The sequence below is a fragment of the Oncorhynchus nerka genome, unplaced genomic scaffold (genome assembly GCF_034236695.1).
Source record: "Oncorhynchus nerka isolate Pitt River unplaced genomic scaffold, Oner_Uvic_2.0 unplaced_scaffold_832, whole genome shotgun sequence".
NCBI lineage: Eukaryota > Metazoa > Chordata > Actinopteri > Salmoniformes > Salmonidae > Oncorhynchus > Oncorhynchus nerka.
The window spans coordinates 305,462-322,794 of record NW_027040437.1 but is presented as its reverse complement, the minus strand read 5'-3'; the positions used below and the strand labels follow the sequence as shown (position 1 = coordinate 322,794).

Here is a 17,333-nt window from a genome sequence, read left to right as displayed (position 1 = left end):
TACCTCCCAGTAACAGCGCCCAGTCAGACCCTCTCTACACAGCACCTGTCCACAGTCCTCAAATCTCTCTGGGTGATCAGGATACGGCTGCTCCTCTGTCCTACATGTCACCTTTCTGTTCTCCTCAGACAGAGAGAGGCATCTGTCTACTGTGTTTAGGTCCAGTGTGAGATCACAGACATCTGATGGATGAAACCAGACACAATATTAGAAATCATCATCATTCACATTAGAATGTTAACTCACTTTTCACTAATTCATTTAATGTAGATGTTTCTAGGTATCAAAAGGAGAAGTTAAGGTAACTTGAGACTTGTTGAATGATCATATGTTATACTGTATGGTAATATAAAACACACTTATTCACATTAATTACACATGCACGCACACACACACACACACACACACACACACACACACACACACACACACACAGTCAAAGCAACTCTTTGTAAACGTTGGTGTCCCTGATTTCTGCTTCTGTAGAACTACAGCTGATATTTAATATGACCAAGTAAGTAATGATGGTGGTATTTGACTTAACTTGAATTAAGACTTATTCTTAGTCATATTCTTCACAGCTGTCAACACTCACATTTTCTAAGTCCAGGTTTCATTCTGTTCTCTCCACCATGTTCCACACTGTAGCGGTAAGCAGAAGAACAGACAGTTATTGAGGGATACACCTGAACTCACACACACACACACACACTGGAGACTCACACACACACATGTATATAGCATATATCAAGCGAATGTTTGTCTGTGTGTGTGTGTGTGTTTGTGACCAGTGTGTTTGTGTCCAGTGTGTGTCTGTGTGTGTCCAGTGTGTGTCCAGTGTGTGTGTGTGTCCAGTGCGTGTGTGTGTCCAGTGCTTGTTTGTGTGTTTGTTTTTTTGTGTGTGTACTGTGTGTGTGTGTGTGCGTAAGTCCTGTGTGTGTGTCCAGTTTTTCTGTGTGTGTCCAGTGTGTGTGTGTGTGTGTGTGTCCAGTGTGTGTGTGTGTGTGTGTGTGTGTACTGTGTGTGTGTACAGTGTGTGTGTGTGTGTGTTTGTGTGTGTATGCGTGTGTACTGTGTGTGTGTCCTGTGTGTTCTGTGTGTGTCCAGTGCTTGTTTGTGTGTGTGTGTGTACGTGTCCAGTTTGTCAGTGTCCAGTATGTGTGTGTGTGTGTGTGTACTGTGTGTGTGTACTGTGTGTACTGTGTGTGTGTGTGTGTGTCCAGTGCTTGTTTGTGTGTGTTTACTGTGTGTGTGTACTGTGTGTGTCCAGTTTGTGAGTGTCCAGTATGTGTGTGAGTGTTTGTGTGTGTGTGTGTCCAGTGTGTGAGAGAACACTGAACACACACAACTTTGTCCACATACAGACAGGACACTCACCCCCCACACACACACACACACACACAACTTTGTCCAAGAGGTGGTCAGAATGTTTGTCTTAACCAGCCTGATAAGTCAAACATGTCTGATATGAACATTGACATAAACCCTCTACATACTTGAGTTTCTCCAGTCTGCAGTGTGGATCCTCCAGTCCAGCAGAGAGCAGTCTGACTCCTGAGTCTCCTGGGTGATTGTAGCTCAGGTCCAGCTCTCTCAGGTGTGAGGGGTTTGACCTCAGAGCTGAGACCAGAGAAGCACAGCCTTCCTCTGTGACTAGACAGCCTGACAGCCTGCAAAGAGTCAAATCATATTAAAATCACACTGATATTCTTTGGTGGGGAAAATAGTGGCAGAATATTTTTTTCACATATTCAGATATATCAGTGTCCTGAATCCTTCCATATCTATTTATAAATGAATGTTTCATTATTAGAATTAACAAATGATCATATAGCATATATTGAACTGAAACCTGACATGAATGTATCATTAATATAAATGATCAAAGTATTGCCTGCAGATAGAAACATGTATAGTACAAATATTATAGTAGACTGACCAGACCAGTTTAAAAAGCAGTATCAGTCAGAAGACAGACAGTGAGGAATCAGATTTAGCAAAGCACCACATTTAAAACTGTAAGCTTCACTGTCCAAACACATATGGTGTGGACTATGTGTGTCTGGTAAACACATGTGGATCTGGTGAACAGTTATCACTTGTTGACCAACTACAGGAATACTGACCTCAGAGTCTCCAGTTTACAGTGGGGATTCCCCAGTCCAGCAGAGAGCAGCTTCACTCCTGAATCCTTCAGGTCATTGTTACTCAGGTCCAGCTCTCTCAGGTGTGAGGGGTTTGACCTGAGAACTGAGGCCAACACTTTACAGGATGTGTCTGTGAGTTTACAGACAGTGAGTCTGAAACACAGAAGAAATACAATGACAGACAGGTTATATTAAAATATTTCACTTAGCTTTCCCTGCTTACACTGTAACCTGTGCACAAATAATGTGTTGGGGTTGACCAGACAGCCTGCACCAATAACAGAGGTACTGTAAATAAATGTGTCTCTATACTCCAGCATTTTGGATTTCAGATCAAATGTTTCATATGAGGTGACAGTATATAATGTCACCTTTTATTTGAGGATATTTTAATACATTTCTGTTTCAACGTTTAGAAAAATTAAATTAATTTAATGTATCTAGTCCCCCCTTTTGAAGAAGTCATAACTATTCTGACACTTAAAGTGATTAGACAAAAGTTTATCTGGTCCCATATTCCTCGAACACAATGAGACATCAAGCCTGTGACGCCTTGACTGAGAAAGATCATGAATGAATCATGAATAATAATGAGTGAGAAAGTTAAAGAGGCTACAACAAAACATGCTAACCTCTCACCATTACCAATAACAGAGACTACAACAAAACATGCTAACCTCTCACCATTACCAATAACAGAGGCTACAACAAAACATGCTAACCTCTCACCATTACCAATAACAGACAACAACAAAACATGCTAACCTCTCACCATTACCAATAACAGAGACTACAACAAAACATGCTAACCTCTCACCATTACCAATAACAGAGGCTACAACAAAACATGCTAACCTCTCACCATTACCAATAACAGAGACTACAACAAAACATACTAACCTCTCACTATTACCAATAACAGAGGCTACAACAAAACATGCTAACCTCTCACCATTACCAATAACAGAGGAGGTCTGATCTTTGTACCTCAGTAACTTTCTCATTCATCATTATTCTCTATTCATTCATGATTATTCATCATCATAGTAACATCCACATGAATGTAGAAGTGTTCAGAAACATCTTCTATTCTTACTGACAATACAAGTGAAGTGACTCCAAAATGACAGGACATTATTCACCATTCAGTTTCTATTAGGAAAAACATCCCAAACACAACCAAGACAAACTGCAAATTAATTCAACAAGTTAGTAGAATCACAAGCTTGATGTAATCACTGCAGGCATAGAATATGGGACCAAATACTAAACTTATGACTACTTTAATACACTATAAGTGAATATAACCGAATAATTACGACTTTTCAAATGGGAGAACTACATACATAAAAGTGCTTTCATACCTGATAATACTGACCTCAGAGTCTCCAGTTTACAGTGGGGATTCCCCAGTCCAGCAGAGAGCAACTTCACTCCTGAATCCTTCAGGTCATTGTTACTCAGATCCAGCTCTCTCAGGTGTGAGGGGTTTGAACTGAGAACTGAGGCCAACACTTTACAGGATGTGTCTGTGAGTTTACAGACAGTGAGTCTGAAACACAGAAGAAATACAATGACAGACAGGTTATATTAAAATATTTCACTTAGCTTTCCCTGCTTACACTGTAACCTGTGCACAAATAATGTGTTGGGGTTGACCAGACAGCCTGCACCAATAACAGAGGTACTGTAAATAAATGTGTCTCTATACTCCAGCATTTTGGATTTCAGATCAAATGTTTCATATGAGGTGACAGTATATAATGTCACCTTTTATTTGAGGATATTTTAATACATTTCTGTTTCAACGTTTAGAAAAATTAAATTAATTTAATGTATCTAGTCCCCCCTTTTGAAGAAGTCATAACTATTCTGACACTTAAAGTGATTAGACAAAAGTTTATCTGGTCCCATATTCCTCGAACACAATGAGACATCAAACCTGTGACGCCTTGACTGAGAAAGATCATGAATGAATCATGAATAATAATGAGTGAGAAAGTTAAAGAGGCTACAACAAAACATGCTAACCTCTCACCATTACCAATAACAGAGGCTACAACAAAACATGCTAACCTCTCACCATTACCAATAACAGAGACTACAACAAAACATGCTAACCTCTCACCATTACCAATAACAGACAACAACAAAACATGCTAACCTCTCACCATTACCAATAACAGAGACTACAACAAAACATGCTAACCTCTCACCATTACCAATAACAGAGGCTACAACAAAACATGCTAACCTCTCACCATTACCAATAATAGAGGCTACAACAAAACATGCTAACCTCTCACCATTACCAATAACAGAGGCTACAACAAAACATGCTAACCTCTCACCATTACCAATAACAGACAACAACAAAACATGCTAACCTCTCACCATTACCAATAACAGAGACTACAACAAAACATGCTAACCTCTCACCATTACCAATAACAGAGACTACAACAAAACATGCTAACCTCTCACCATTACCAATAACAGAGACTACAACAAAACATACTAACCTCTCACCATTACCAATAACAGAGGCTACAACAAAACATGCTAACCTCTCACCATTACCAATAACAGAGAATACAACAAAACATGCTAACCTCTCACCATTACCAACAACAGAGACTACAACAAAACATACTAACCTCTCACCATTACCAATAACAGAGACTACAACAAAACATGCTAACCTCTCACCATTACCAATAACAGAGGCTACAACAAAACATACTAACCTCTCACCATTACCAATAACAGAGGCTATAACAAAACATACTAACCTCTCACCATTACCAATAACAGAGGCTACAACAAAACATGCTAACCTCTCACCATTACCAATAACAGAGGCTATAACAAAACATGCTAACCTCTCACCATTACCAATAACAGAGGAGGTCTGATCTTTGTACCTCAGTAACTTTCTCATTCATCATTATTCTCTATTCATTCATGATTATTCATCATCATAGTAACATCCACATGAATGTAGAAGTGTTCAGAAACATCTTCTATTCTTACTGACAATACAAGTGAAGTGACTCCAAAATGACAGGACATTATTCACCATTCAGTTTCTATTAGGAAAAACATCCCAAACACAACCAAGACAAACTGCAAATTAATTCAACAAGTTAGTAGAATCACAAGCTTGATGTAATCACTGCAGGCATAGAATATGGGACCAAATACTAAACTTATGACTACTTTAATACACTATAAGTGAATATAACCGAATAATTACGACTTTTCAAATGGGAGAACTACATACATAAAAGTGCTTTCATACCTGATAATACTGACCTCAGAGTCTCCAGTTTACAGTGGGGATTCCCCAGTCCAGCAGAGAGCAGCTTCACTCCTGAATCCTTCAGGTCATTGTTACTCAGATCCAGCTCTCTCAGGTGTGAGGGGTTTGACTCCAGAGCTGAGACCAGAGAAGCACAGCCTTCCTCTGTGATTCCACAGCCTGACAGCCTGACAAAGAGATCATCATGACTTCACAAACACACTGTTTATTTAACACCAGTAGTGTAGAAGGACAATGGTAGATGCATTTGGTTTATTCTCTCAAACAACATATAGATTCATCTTCCGTTTCCTAGAATTGTATGGTCATAATGTTATACTAATGTGAAAATCAATGCATTTATTCAATATGTTTTTCAATATAATATTATATACATATTATAATACATATTTTTCTCTGAACTGAATATTTCTTCCTGATGATTAGTTCTTAAATGTCATTTTATTTACTCACAGAGCAGCTCTGGAGGCTTTGACCACTGGCAGCAGCCTCAGAAGACCTTCCTCTGATCTGGAGTATTTCTTTAGGTCAAACACATCCAGCTCCTTTTCTGAAGTCAGCAACACAAAGACCAGAGCTGACCACTGTGCAGGTGACAGTTTGGGTCTAGAGAGACTTCCTGATCTCAGGTATCTTTGGATCTCCTCCACTAGAGAATGGTCATTCAGTTCATTCAGACAGTGGAACAGATTGATGCTCCTCTCTGGAGAGAGATCCTCCCGATCTTCTCCTTGATGTACTCGACTGTTTCTTCATGGCTCTGTGAGCTGCTTCTTGTCTTTGTCAGTAGACCTCGTAAGTGTTTCTGATTGGACTCCAGTGAGAGGCCCAGAAGGAAGCGGAGGAAAAGGTCCAGGTTTCCCATCTCACTTTGTAAGGCTTTATCCACAGCACTCTTATAGAAAGTAACTTCAGACTCGTCGTTTGTTTGCAGTTCATCCATTAGATTCTCATTGTTGTTGATGAACGAGAGGAACACATATACAGCAGCCAGAAACTCCTGAATGCTCAGATGTACGAAGCAGTACACCTTGTCCTGGTAGAACACACATTCCTCTTTAAAGAGCTGTGTGCACAATCCTGAGTACACTGAGGCTTCATTAACATCAATGCCAGACTCTTTCAGGTCTTCTTCATAGAAAATCAGATTGCCTTTCACAAGCTGTTGAAAAGCCAGTTTTCCCAGTGACAGAATGCTCTCTTTATTCCAGTGTGGACCTGTCTCTTCTTTCCCAAGATACTTTTCATTCTTCTGTTTGGTATGAAACTCCACAAGGTGTGTGTACATCTCAGTCAGAGTCTTGGGCATCTCTTCTCTCTTATGTTTCAGCATGTGTTCAAGGACTGTTGCAGAAATCCAACAGAAGACTGGAATGTGGCACATGATGTGGAGGCTCCTTGATGTCTTTATGTGTGAGATGATTCTGCTGGCCAGGTCCTCATCACTGAATCTCTTCCTGAAGTACTCCTCCTTCTGTGGGTCATTGAACCCTCGTACCTCTGTCACCTGGTCAACACACCATGAAGGGATCTTATTGGCTGCTGCAGGTCGGGTAGTTATCCAGAGGAGAGCAGAGGGAAGCAGATTTCCCCTGATGAGATTTGTCAGCAGAACATCCACTGAGGTTGACTCTGTGACGTCCCAACAGATCTTGTTCTTCTGGAAGTCTAGGGGCAGTCGGCACTCATCCAGACCATCAAAGATGAACAGAACTTTGTACTTGTCGTAGTTGGAGATTCTTGATTGTTTGGTTTCCATTGAGAAGTGATTAAGAAGTTCAATGAAAGTGTGTTTGTCCTCTTTCATCAAATTCAGCTCCCGAAAAGGGAATGAAAATACAAATTGGACATCCTGGTTTGCTTTTCCTTCAGCCCAGTCCAGAATGAACTTCTGCACAGAGACTGTTTTTCCAATGCCAGCGACTCCCTTTGTCAGCACAGTTCTGATAAGTTTGTCTTGTCCAGTTAAGGGTTTGAAGATGTCGTTACATTTGATTGCAGTCTCTGGTCTTGCTTGTTTCCTGGTTGTTGTCTCAATCTGTCTCAGCTCATGTTCATTATTGACCTCTCCTGTTCCACCCTCTGTGATGTAGAGCTCTGTGTAGATCTTATTGAGAAGTGTTGGGTTTCCTTGTTTAGCGATCCCCTCAAATACACATTGAAACTTCTTCTTTAGATTAGATTTGAGTTCACGTTGGCAAATCACAGCGAGCTCATCTGAATCTAGAAATACCACAGAGGATATTAATATTACGTCTGTTTTAATGTCTACAGTATTGTAGGACTGTTATAAAGTTTTACATTATAATAATGTATTCTCTAAACTGACTGTATAAATGTGTAAATGTTTTCATAATGCATTACAGACTGGTGTGACTGATTATATTATTATTGGTATTATTGATGGTATTATTAATGTTCTCTCTCTAAATGAATCACCACAACACATCCCTGCTGCTACTTGATGAGGTCACTAGGTGTTGTGTTAAGGCTGCTACAATTTCATTGAGTTACACAGCTACTTTAGCTGTACTTTAGCTACAGCTTTTAAATGTTATAAAACATCATTCAACATGAGGCAGACAGATCTTACATTTCTCCAGTGTGTCAGCAAGCTCCTTCTGGTTCATTTTCCTCAGTACGTGCAGTGTGATCTTCAGAGCCCCCTCTCTGGCACTGCTCTCCTGCTTCTCATCTTCAGCATCCACCACTTCCTTATCCTGCTTCTGTGTCTCAAAGCCTTCTGGGAATTCTGGACTAAGAATCCTCTTGAACATCTTCAGCTCGTTCTTCACAAATGTCATAATTTTATCTTCAAGCATCTGGAATAAATTAAGTAAATAAGTTAAGCAAGAGACTAAATGCTTTCTCATCAACACATTAATGAATGTTTGACAGATCAACTTTACTTGAGGTAAACAAGAAACAAATATACATAACAGGACCACATACACTGAATATGGAGGCCAGGTCTGTTTGATGACTCTGGGAAGACTGACCACTGAGAATCTCTGACTCTGATCTCTCCTGTTGGTTTCTGTGGACAAAACATGAGGTTACATCTCCTCATCCAGGGAGTACACACACACACGCGCACGTGCACGCGCACGCACACACAGAGGGAATGTTGTGTTTGTTTAATATTGTTTTACGACTATGAAAATGGACAAAAAGATTAGCCTGTGGATTATGAAAACAACAACAATAAATGGGAAAATGGGAGAAAGAAATGACTAGAGACAGTGTTGTTTAACTCACTGACCAGGACCCATGAGTTCTTCTTACCTTTGTTCAGTAGAAAAGTCTCCCTCTCTAAACTCTATAGGTTGCATCATAGACCGGTCACTCTTCATGGACACACAGCTGGGAACAGGGGAGGCTGGTCTCTCCTGCTTGATTGGGCTTCAACACAACAGAGACAAACATTACATCTCTCATCTACTCTGAGCTCAGATGGGGAAACATAAGAAGAGTTTCACAAATAGAACTGACTTCCAGACGTTAGTTAACGGCGCGAGCAGTGTGTCATTTTTAATGACGAGATTAATTTATCGACGCGAGCGTTGTAGTCAGTCTGTCAGCCCCGCTAAAAGGCTGGTGTCGTTACTCTGCCTTCTCCGGGGGATGTTGAGGTAAATTTACTAACCGGGAGGGTTGAATTATGTAATTTATTAGAGGGCTGGAAGACGCACTCTCGAGGTTGTTTACTCACAATATCAGATATTAAGATGATTTTTATAATGAAGGTATACTGAGGTTGAAGTTCTGACTAGTGATTATTTACCCGGTGTTCAATACCTGCTATTGAGGCGCCTTGAAAATAATATTCAAAAGTTCGGTCCTTGGACACAGAGGGTTTAAACACTAAATGATGATGATGATGATGATGATGAAACGGTGATGATGTAGTGGTAGCTATGGTAACTAGGATGCTGCTGGTAGAGTAGCTAGCTAGCTTACCGAGCTGTACCGACTAGCTAGGATAACTAGGATGCTGCTGGTAGAGTAGCTAGCTAGCTTACCGAGCTGTACCGACTAGCTTGGTTAGTTAGCAGGTCGTTCGTCTGTCCCTCCTCTCGATGATGAATCCGGTGAAACACAAATTGAAACAAGGATAGAGAGTGAAAAGGATCTGTCTACACTCATACTGTCCCTGACCGTAAAGAAAAAAGCAAATTGAACAATAAACTTCGGTGTCTCAACACTGTGACAAACTCCGTCGTTATTCCACAAGATCACCTCAGTCCACTCTGCGCGTAACCGGCTTGGCGCCACACCGAACGTGGACGCGGACAGTTCTGTACGGGGACGCGGGAGTTCTGTACGCGATATTTAAGACACCTGGTGAGCTGTCCTAAGTAGTTAAGAGTTAACAGCAGGTGTCCTGAGTAGTTAAGAGTTAACAGCAGGTGTCTTGATAATACTATAGAATAATGCAGTGAGTCAGTGGTTCCTGAGCCACATGTAATTGCATTGTAGTAGTTAAAAGAATGTTTTATATTTCTATATGATCAATCCATTAATAATATAGACCAACATGCAACAGTATGTCTTGTGCTTTTGGCAATGATTTATGTATAATAATTATGTATAACAAGTGATACCATGTATGTCTGTGGCGGCAGGTAGCCTTGTGGTTAGAGTGTAGAGGTGGCAGGTAGCCTTGTGGTTAGAGTGTAGAGGTGGCAGGTAGCCTTGTGGTTAGAGTGTAGAGGTGGCAGGTCGCCTTGTGGTTAGAGTGTAGAGATGGCAGGTAGCCTTGTGGTTAGAGTGTAGAGGTGGCAGGTAGCCTAGTGGTTAGAGTGTAGAGGTGGCAGGTAGCCTCGTGGTTAGAGTGTTGGGCCAGTAACCGAAAGGTTGCTAGATTGAATCCCTGAGCTGACAAGGTAAAAATCTGCCCCTGAACAAGGCAGTTAACCACTGTTCCTAGGCAGACATTGTAAATAACATCTGCTAACCATGTGTATGTGACCAATAACATCTGCTAACCCTGTGTATGTGACCAATAACATCTGCTAACCCTGTGTATGTGACCAATAACATCTGCTAACCATGTGTATGTGACCAATAACATCTGCTAACCCTGTGTATGTGACCAATAACATCTGCTAACCCTGTGTATGTGACCAATAACATCTGCTAACCCTGTGTATGTGACCAATAACATCTGCTAACCATGTGTATGTGACCAATAACATCTGCTAACCATGTGTATGTAACCAAAAACATCTGCTAACCCTGTGTATGTAACCAATAACATCTGCTAACCATGTGTATGTGACCAATAACATCTGCTAACCATGTGTATGTGACCAATATCATCTGTTAATCATGTGTATGTCACCAATTTGATTTATATCTGGGACTACATTTGTTTATGTGTTGGCTTTATGTGTTGTGTTTGTAAACTCCAGCTCAGATGATTGAGCTAAAAACCCTTAAAGTATCTGTCCAGTGTTTACAGGTTTATATGAAATCTGACCTAAAATGTATTAAAATATGAGTGAAATAGTTTTCCTTCTAATAATTGGTAATTAAGTTATTAATTTATCATTTTATTTCACCTTTATTTAACCAGGTTGGCCTATTAAGGACAAGTTTAAATTTACAACTGCGACCTGGCCAAGATAAAGCAAAGCTGTGCCACAAAAACAACAATTTAGAGTTACACATGGGATTAGCAAACGGACAGTCGGTAACACAATAGAAAGGGATTAGCAAACGGACAGTCGGTAACACAATAGAAAGGGATTAGCAAACGGACAGTCGGTAACAATAGAAAGGGATTAGCAAACGGACAGTCGGTAACACAATAGAAAGGGATTAGCAAACGGACAGTCGGTAACACAATACAAAGGGATTAGCAAACGGACAGTCGGTAACACAATAGAAAGGGATTAGCAAACGGACAGTCGGTAACACAATAGAAAGGGATTAGCAAACGGACAGTCAGTAACAATAGAAATGGATTAGCAAACGGACAGTCGGTAACAATAGAAAGGGATTAGCAAACGGACAGTCGGTAACACAATAGAAAGGGATTAGCAAACGGACAGTCGGTAAAACAATAGAAAGGGATTAGCAAACGGACAGTCAGTAACACAATAGAAAGGGATTAGCAAACGGACAGTCAGTAACAATAGAAAGGGATTAGCAAACGGACAGTCGGTAACACAATAGAAAGGGATTAGCAAACGGACAGTCAGTAACACAATAGAAAGGGATTAGCAAACGGACAGTCAGTAACACAATAGAAAGGGATTAGCAAACGGACAGTCGGTAACACAATAGAAAGGGATTAGCAAACGGACTGTAACACAATAGAAAGGGATTAGCAAACGGACAGTCGGTAACACAATAGAAAGGGATTAGCAAACGGACAGTCAGTAACACAATAGAAAGGGATTAGCAAACGGACAGTCAGTAACACAATAGAAAGGGATTAGCAAACGGACAGTCGGTAACACAATAGAAAGGGATTAGCAAACGGACAGTCGGTAACACAATAGAAAGGGATTAGCAAACGGACAGTCGGTAACACAATAGAAAGGGATTAGCAAACGGACAGTCGGTAACACAATAGAAAGGGATTAGAAAACGGACAGTCGGTAACACAATAGAAAGGGATTAGCAAACGGACAGTCGGTAACACAATAGAAAGGGATTAGCAAACGGACAGTCGGTAACACAATAGAAAGGGATTAGCAAACGGACTGTAACACAATAGAAAGGGATTAGCAAACGGACAGTCGGTAACACAATAGAAAGGGATTAGCAAACGGACAGTCAGTAACACAATAGAAAGGGATTAGCAAACGGACAGTCAGTAACACAATAGAAAGGGATTAGCAAACGGACAGTCGGTAACACAATAGAAAGGGATTAGCAAACGGACAGTCAGTAACACAATAGAAAGGGATTAGCAAACGGACAGTCGGTAACACAATAGAAAGGGATTAGAAAACGGACAGTCGGTAACACAATAGAAAGGGATTAGCAAACGGACAGTCGGTAACACAATAGAAAGGGATTAGCAAACGGACAGTCGGTAACAATAGAAAGGGATTAGCAAACGGACAGTCGGTAACAATAGAAAGGGATTAGCAAACGGACAGTCGGTAACAATAGAAAGGGATTAGCAAACGGACAGTCAGTAACATAATAGAAAGGGATTAGCAAACGGACAGTCGGTAACAATTGAAAGGGATTAGCAAACGGACAGTCAGTAACATAATAGAAAGGGATTAGCAAACGGACAGTCGGTAACAATAGAAAGGGATTAGCAAACGGACAGTCAGTAACATAATAGAAAGGGATTAGCAAACGGACAGTCGGTAACAATTGAAAGGGATTAGCAAACGGACAGTCAGTAACACAATAGAAAGGGATTAGCAAACGGACAGTCGGTAACACAATAGAAAGGGATTAGCAAACGGACAGTCTTTAACACAATAGAAAGGGATTAGCATACGGACAGTCGGTAACAATAGAAAGGGATTAGCAAACGGACAGTCGGTAACACAATAGAAAGGGATTAGCAAACGGACAGTCGGTAACACAATAGAAAGGGATTAGCAAACGGACAGTCGGTAACACAATAGAAAGGGATTAGCAAACGGACAGTCGGTAACACAATAGAAAGGGATTAGCAAACGGACAGTCGGTAACACAATAGAAAGGGATTAGCAAACGGACAGTCGGTAACACAATAGAAAGGGATTAGCAAACGGACAGTCGGTAACACAATAGAAAGGGATTAGCAAACGGACAGTAACACAATAGAACAATCTATGTTCAGTGTGTGCAGATGTAGTACGATTAGGGAATTAAGGCAATAGAGAGGTCATAGTGCCATAGTGGTGTTGGCTACGATTAGGGAATTAAGGCAATAGATAGGCCATAGTGCCATAGTGGTGTTGGCTACGATTAGGGAATTAAGGCAATAGATAGGCCATAGTGCCATAGTGGTGTTGGCTACGATTAGGGAATTAAGGCAATAGAGAGGCCATAGTGCCATAGTGGTGTTGGCTACGATTAGGGAATTAAGGCAATAGATAGGCCATAGTGCCATAGTGGTGTTGGCTTTGGGGATGACCAGTGAAATATACCTGCTGGAGCGCATGCTACAGGTGGGTGTTGCTATGGTGACCAGTGAGCTAAAATAAGGCGTGGCTTTACCTAGCAGAGATTTACAGATGACCGGGAGCCAGTGGGTTTGGCGGCGAATATGTAGCGAGGGCCAGCCAACAACAGCATACAGGTCGCAGTGGTGAGTAGTGTATGGGGCTTTGGTGACAAAACGGATGGCACTGTGATCGACTGCATCCAGTTTGCTGAGTAGAGGGTTGGAGGCTATTTTGTAAATGACAGTCGGTAGGCTAGTCAGTTTTACGAGGGTATGTTTGGCAGCATGAGTGAAGGAGGCTTTGTTGCGAAATAGGAAGCTGATTCTAGATTTAATTTTGGATTGGAGATGCTTAATGTGAGTCTGGAAGGAGAGTTTACAGTCTAACCAGACACCCAGGTATTTGTAGTTGTCCACGTATTCTAAGTCAGAACCGTCCAGAGTAGTGATGCTAGTCGGGTGGGTATCTGTAATTGTCCACGTATTCTAAGTCAGAACCGTCCAGAGTAGTGATGCTAGTCGGGGGGGGGGGGTATCTGTAGTTGTCCACGTATTCTAAGTCAGAACCGTCCAGAGTAGTGATGCTAGTCGGGGGGTATCTGTAGTTGTCCACGTATTCTAAGTCAGAACCGTCCAGAGTAGTGATGCTAGTCGGGTGGGTATCTGTAGTTGTCCACGTATTCTAAGTCAGAACCGTCCAGAGTAGTGATGCTAGTCAGGTGGGCGGGTGCAGGCAGCGATACCTGGTATATACCAGGAGTATTTACTCTGTGTTTAGATACCTGGTATATACCAGAAGTATTTACTCTGTGATTAGAAACCTGGTATATACCAGGAGTATTTACTCTGTGTTTAGATACCTGGTATATACTATAGATACCTGGTATAGACCAGGAGTATATACTCTGTGACTAGATACCTGGTATATACCAGGAGTATTTACTCTGTGCCTCGATACCTGGTATATACCAGGAGTATTTACTCTGTGATTAGATACCTGGTATATACCAGGAGTATTTACTCTGTGTTTAGATACCTGGTATATACCAGGAGTATTTACTCTGTGATTAGAAACCTAGTATATACCAGGAGTATTTACTCTATGTTTAGATACCTGGTATATACCAGGAGTATTTACTCTGTGATTAGATACATGGTATATACCAGGAGTATTTACTCTGTGATTAGATACCTGGTATATACTATAGATACCTGGTATAGACCAGGAGTATATACTCTGTGACTAGATACCTGGTATATACCAGGAGTATTTAATCTGTGATTAGATACCTGGTATATACCAGGAGTATTTACTCTGTGATTAGATACCTGGTATATACCAGGAGTATTTACTCTGTGGTTAGATACCTGGTATATACCAGGGGTATTTACTCTGTGCCTCGATACCTGGTATATACCAGGAGTATTTACTCTGTGATTAGATACCTGGTATATACCAGGAGCATTTACTCTGTGTTTAGATACCCGGTTTATACCAGGGGTATTTACTCTGTGCCTCGATACCTGGTATATACCAGGAGTATTTACTCTGTGATGAAGAAATGTCTCCTTGTTGCATGTAATTGGCATTTGCATGTAATTGCATTTGGTTTTACTAGCGTTTGAGAGCAGTTGGAGGCTACGGAAGGAGTGTTGTATGGCATTGAAGCTCGTTTGGAGGTTAGATAGCACAGTTTCAAGGAAGGGCTAGAAGTATACAGAATGGTGTCGTCTGCGTAGAGGTGGATCAGGGAATCGCCCGCAGCAAGAGCAACATCATTGATATATACAGAGAAAAGAGTTGGCCCGAGAATTTAACCCTGTGGCACCCCATAGAGACTGCCAGAGGACCGGACAGCATGCCCTCCGATTTGACACATTGAACTCTGCAAAGTAATTGGTGAACCAGGCAAGGCAGTCATTAGAAAAACCGAGGCTACTGAGTCTGCCGATAAGAATATGGTGATTGATAGAGTCGAAAGCCTTGGCCAAGACGGCTGCACAGTACTGTCTTTAATCGATGGCGGTTATGATATCGTTTAGTACCTTGAGCGTGGTTGAGGTGCACCCGTGACCGGCTCGGAAACCGGATTGCACACGGAGAAGGTATGGTGGGATTCGAGATGGTCAGTGACCTGTTTGTTAACTTGGCTTTCGAAGACCTTAGATAGGCAGGGCAGGATGGATATAGGTCTGTAACAGTTTGGGTCCAGGGTGTCTCCCCCTTTGAAGAGGGGGATGACCACGGCAGCTTTCCAATCCTTCGGGATCTCAGACGATACGAAAGAGAGGTTGAAAAGGCTGGTAATAGGGGTTGCGACAATGGCGGTGGATAGTTTCAGAAATAGAGGGTCCAGATTGTCAAGCCCAGCTGATTTGTACGGGTCCAGGTTTGGCAGCTCTTTCAGAACATCTGCTATCTGGATTTGGGTAAAGGAGAAGCTGGGGAGGCTTGGGCGAGTAGCTGCGAGGGTGGCGGAGCTGTTGGCCGGGGTTGGAGTAGCCAGGAGGAAGGCATGGCCAGCCGTTGAGAAATGCTTATTGAAGTTTTCGATTATCATGGATTTATCGGTGGTGACCGTGTTACCTAGCCTCAGTGCAGTGGGCAGCTGGGAGGAGGTGCTCTTGTTCTCCATGGACTTCATAGTGTCCCAGAACTTTTTGAAGTTAGAGCTACAGGATGCAAATTTCTGCTTGAAAAAGCTGGCCTTTGCTTTCCTGACTGACTGCGTGTATTGGTTCCTGACTTCCCTGAACAGTTGCATATCGCGGGGACTATTCGATGCTATTGTAGTCCGCCACAGGATGTTTTTGTGCTGGTCGAGGGCAGTCAGGTCTGGAGTGAACCAAGGGCTATATCTGTTCTTAGTTCTGCATTTTTGAACGGAGCATGCTTATCTAAGATGGTGAGGAAGTTACTTTTAAAGAATGACCCGGCATCCTCAACTGACAGGATGAGGTCAATATCCTTCCAGGATACCCGGGCCAGGTCGATAAGAAAGGCCTGCTCGCAGAAGTGTTTTAGGGAGCGTTTGACAGTGATGAGGGGTGGTTGTTTGACCGCGGACCCGTAGCGGATACAGGCAATGAGGAAGTGATCATTGAGATCCTGATTGAAGACAGCGGAGGTGTATTTGGAGAGCCAGTTGGTCAGAATAATGTCTATGAGGGTGCCCATGTTTACAGATTTAGGGTTGTAGCTCGTGGGTTCCTTGATGATTTGTCTGAGATTGAGGGCATCTAGCTTAGATTGTAGGACTGCCGGTGTGTTAAGCATATCCCAGTTTAGGTCACCTAACAGAAACTAGATGGGGGGCGATCAATTCACAAATGGTGTCCAGGGCACAGCTGGGAGCTGAGGGGGGTCGGTAACGGGCGGCAACAGTGAGAGACTTATTTCTGGAGAGATTAATTTTTAAAATTAGAAGTTCGAACTGTCTGGATATGGACCTGGAAAGTATGACATTACTTTGCAGGCTATCTCTGCAGTAGAATGCAACTCCTCCCCTTTGGCAGTTCTATCTTGACGGGAAATGCTATAGTTGGGTATGGAAATCTCTGAATTTTTTTTTTTGTCCTTCCTAAGCTAGAATTCTGAGGTTCGGGTGAACAGCTGAGTAGGCCGGGAGGTGGGCCTCAGGGATAGCTTCGATACTGGGTTCCAAGGTGGGCACAAGCTAGCTGTGAAGATCAGAAGAAGTGGTCCTGGGATTACAAATCCGGTGTTGTAGTGGAGAGA

General features: G+C 41.9%; 1 protein-coding gene across 1 annotated transcript in view; it reads right to left on the bottom strand.

Moving 5' to 3' along the window:
• Positions 1-16,772, bottom strand: part of LOC135571047 (NACHT, LRR and PYD domains-containing protein 3-like) — a 17,537-nt gene extending 765 nt beyond the window's left edge. Inside the window, exons 1-9 of the mRNA XM_065016858.1 lie at positions 16,663-16,772; positions 8,755-8,871; positions 5,923-6,213; positions 5,463-5,636; positions 3,526-3,699; positions 2,127-2,300; positions 1,497-1,670; positions 596-642; positions 1-182 (exon numbers count right to left, since the gene is read on the bottom strand). The exon at positions 1-182 is cut by the window's left edge and continues 765 nt beyond it. Coding sequence (XP_064872930.1) covers positions 1-182; positions 596-642; positions 1,497-1,670; positions 2,127-2,300; positions 3,526-3,699; positions 5,463-5,636; positions 5,923-6,213; positions 8,755-8,871; positions 16,663-16,772 — 1,443 coding nt within the window. The remainder of the gene's footprint in view (positions 183-595; positions 643-1,496; positions 1,671-2,126; positions 2,301-3,525; positions 3,700-5,462; positions 5,637-5,922; positions 6,214-8,754; positions 8,872-16,662) is intronic.
• Between the last annotated feature and the right edge of the window lie 561 nt (positions 16,773-17,333).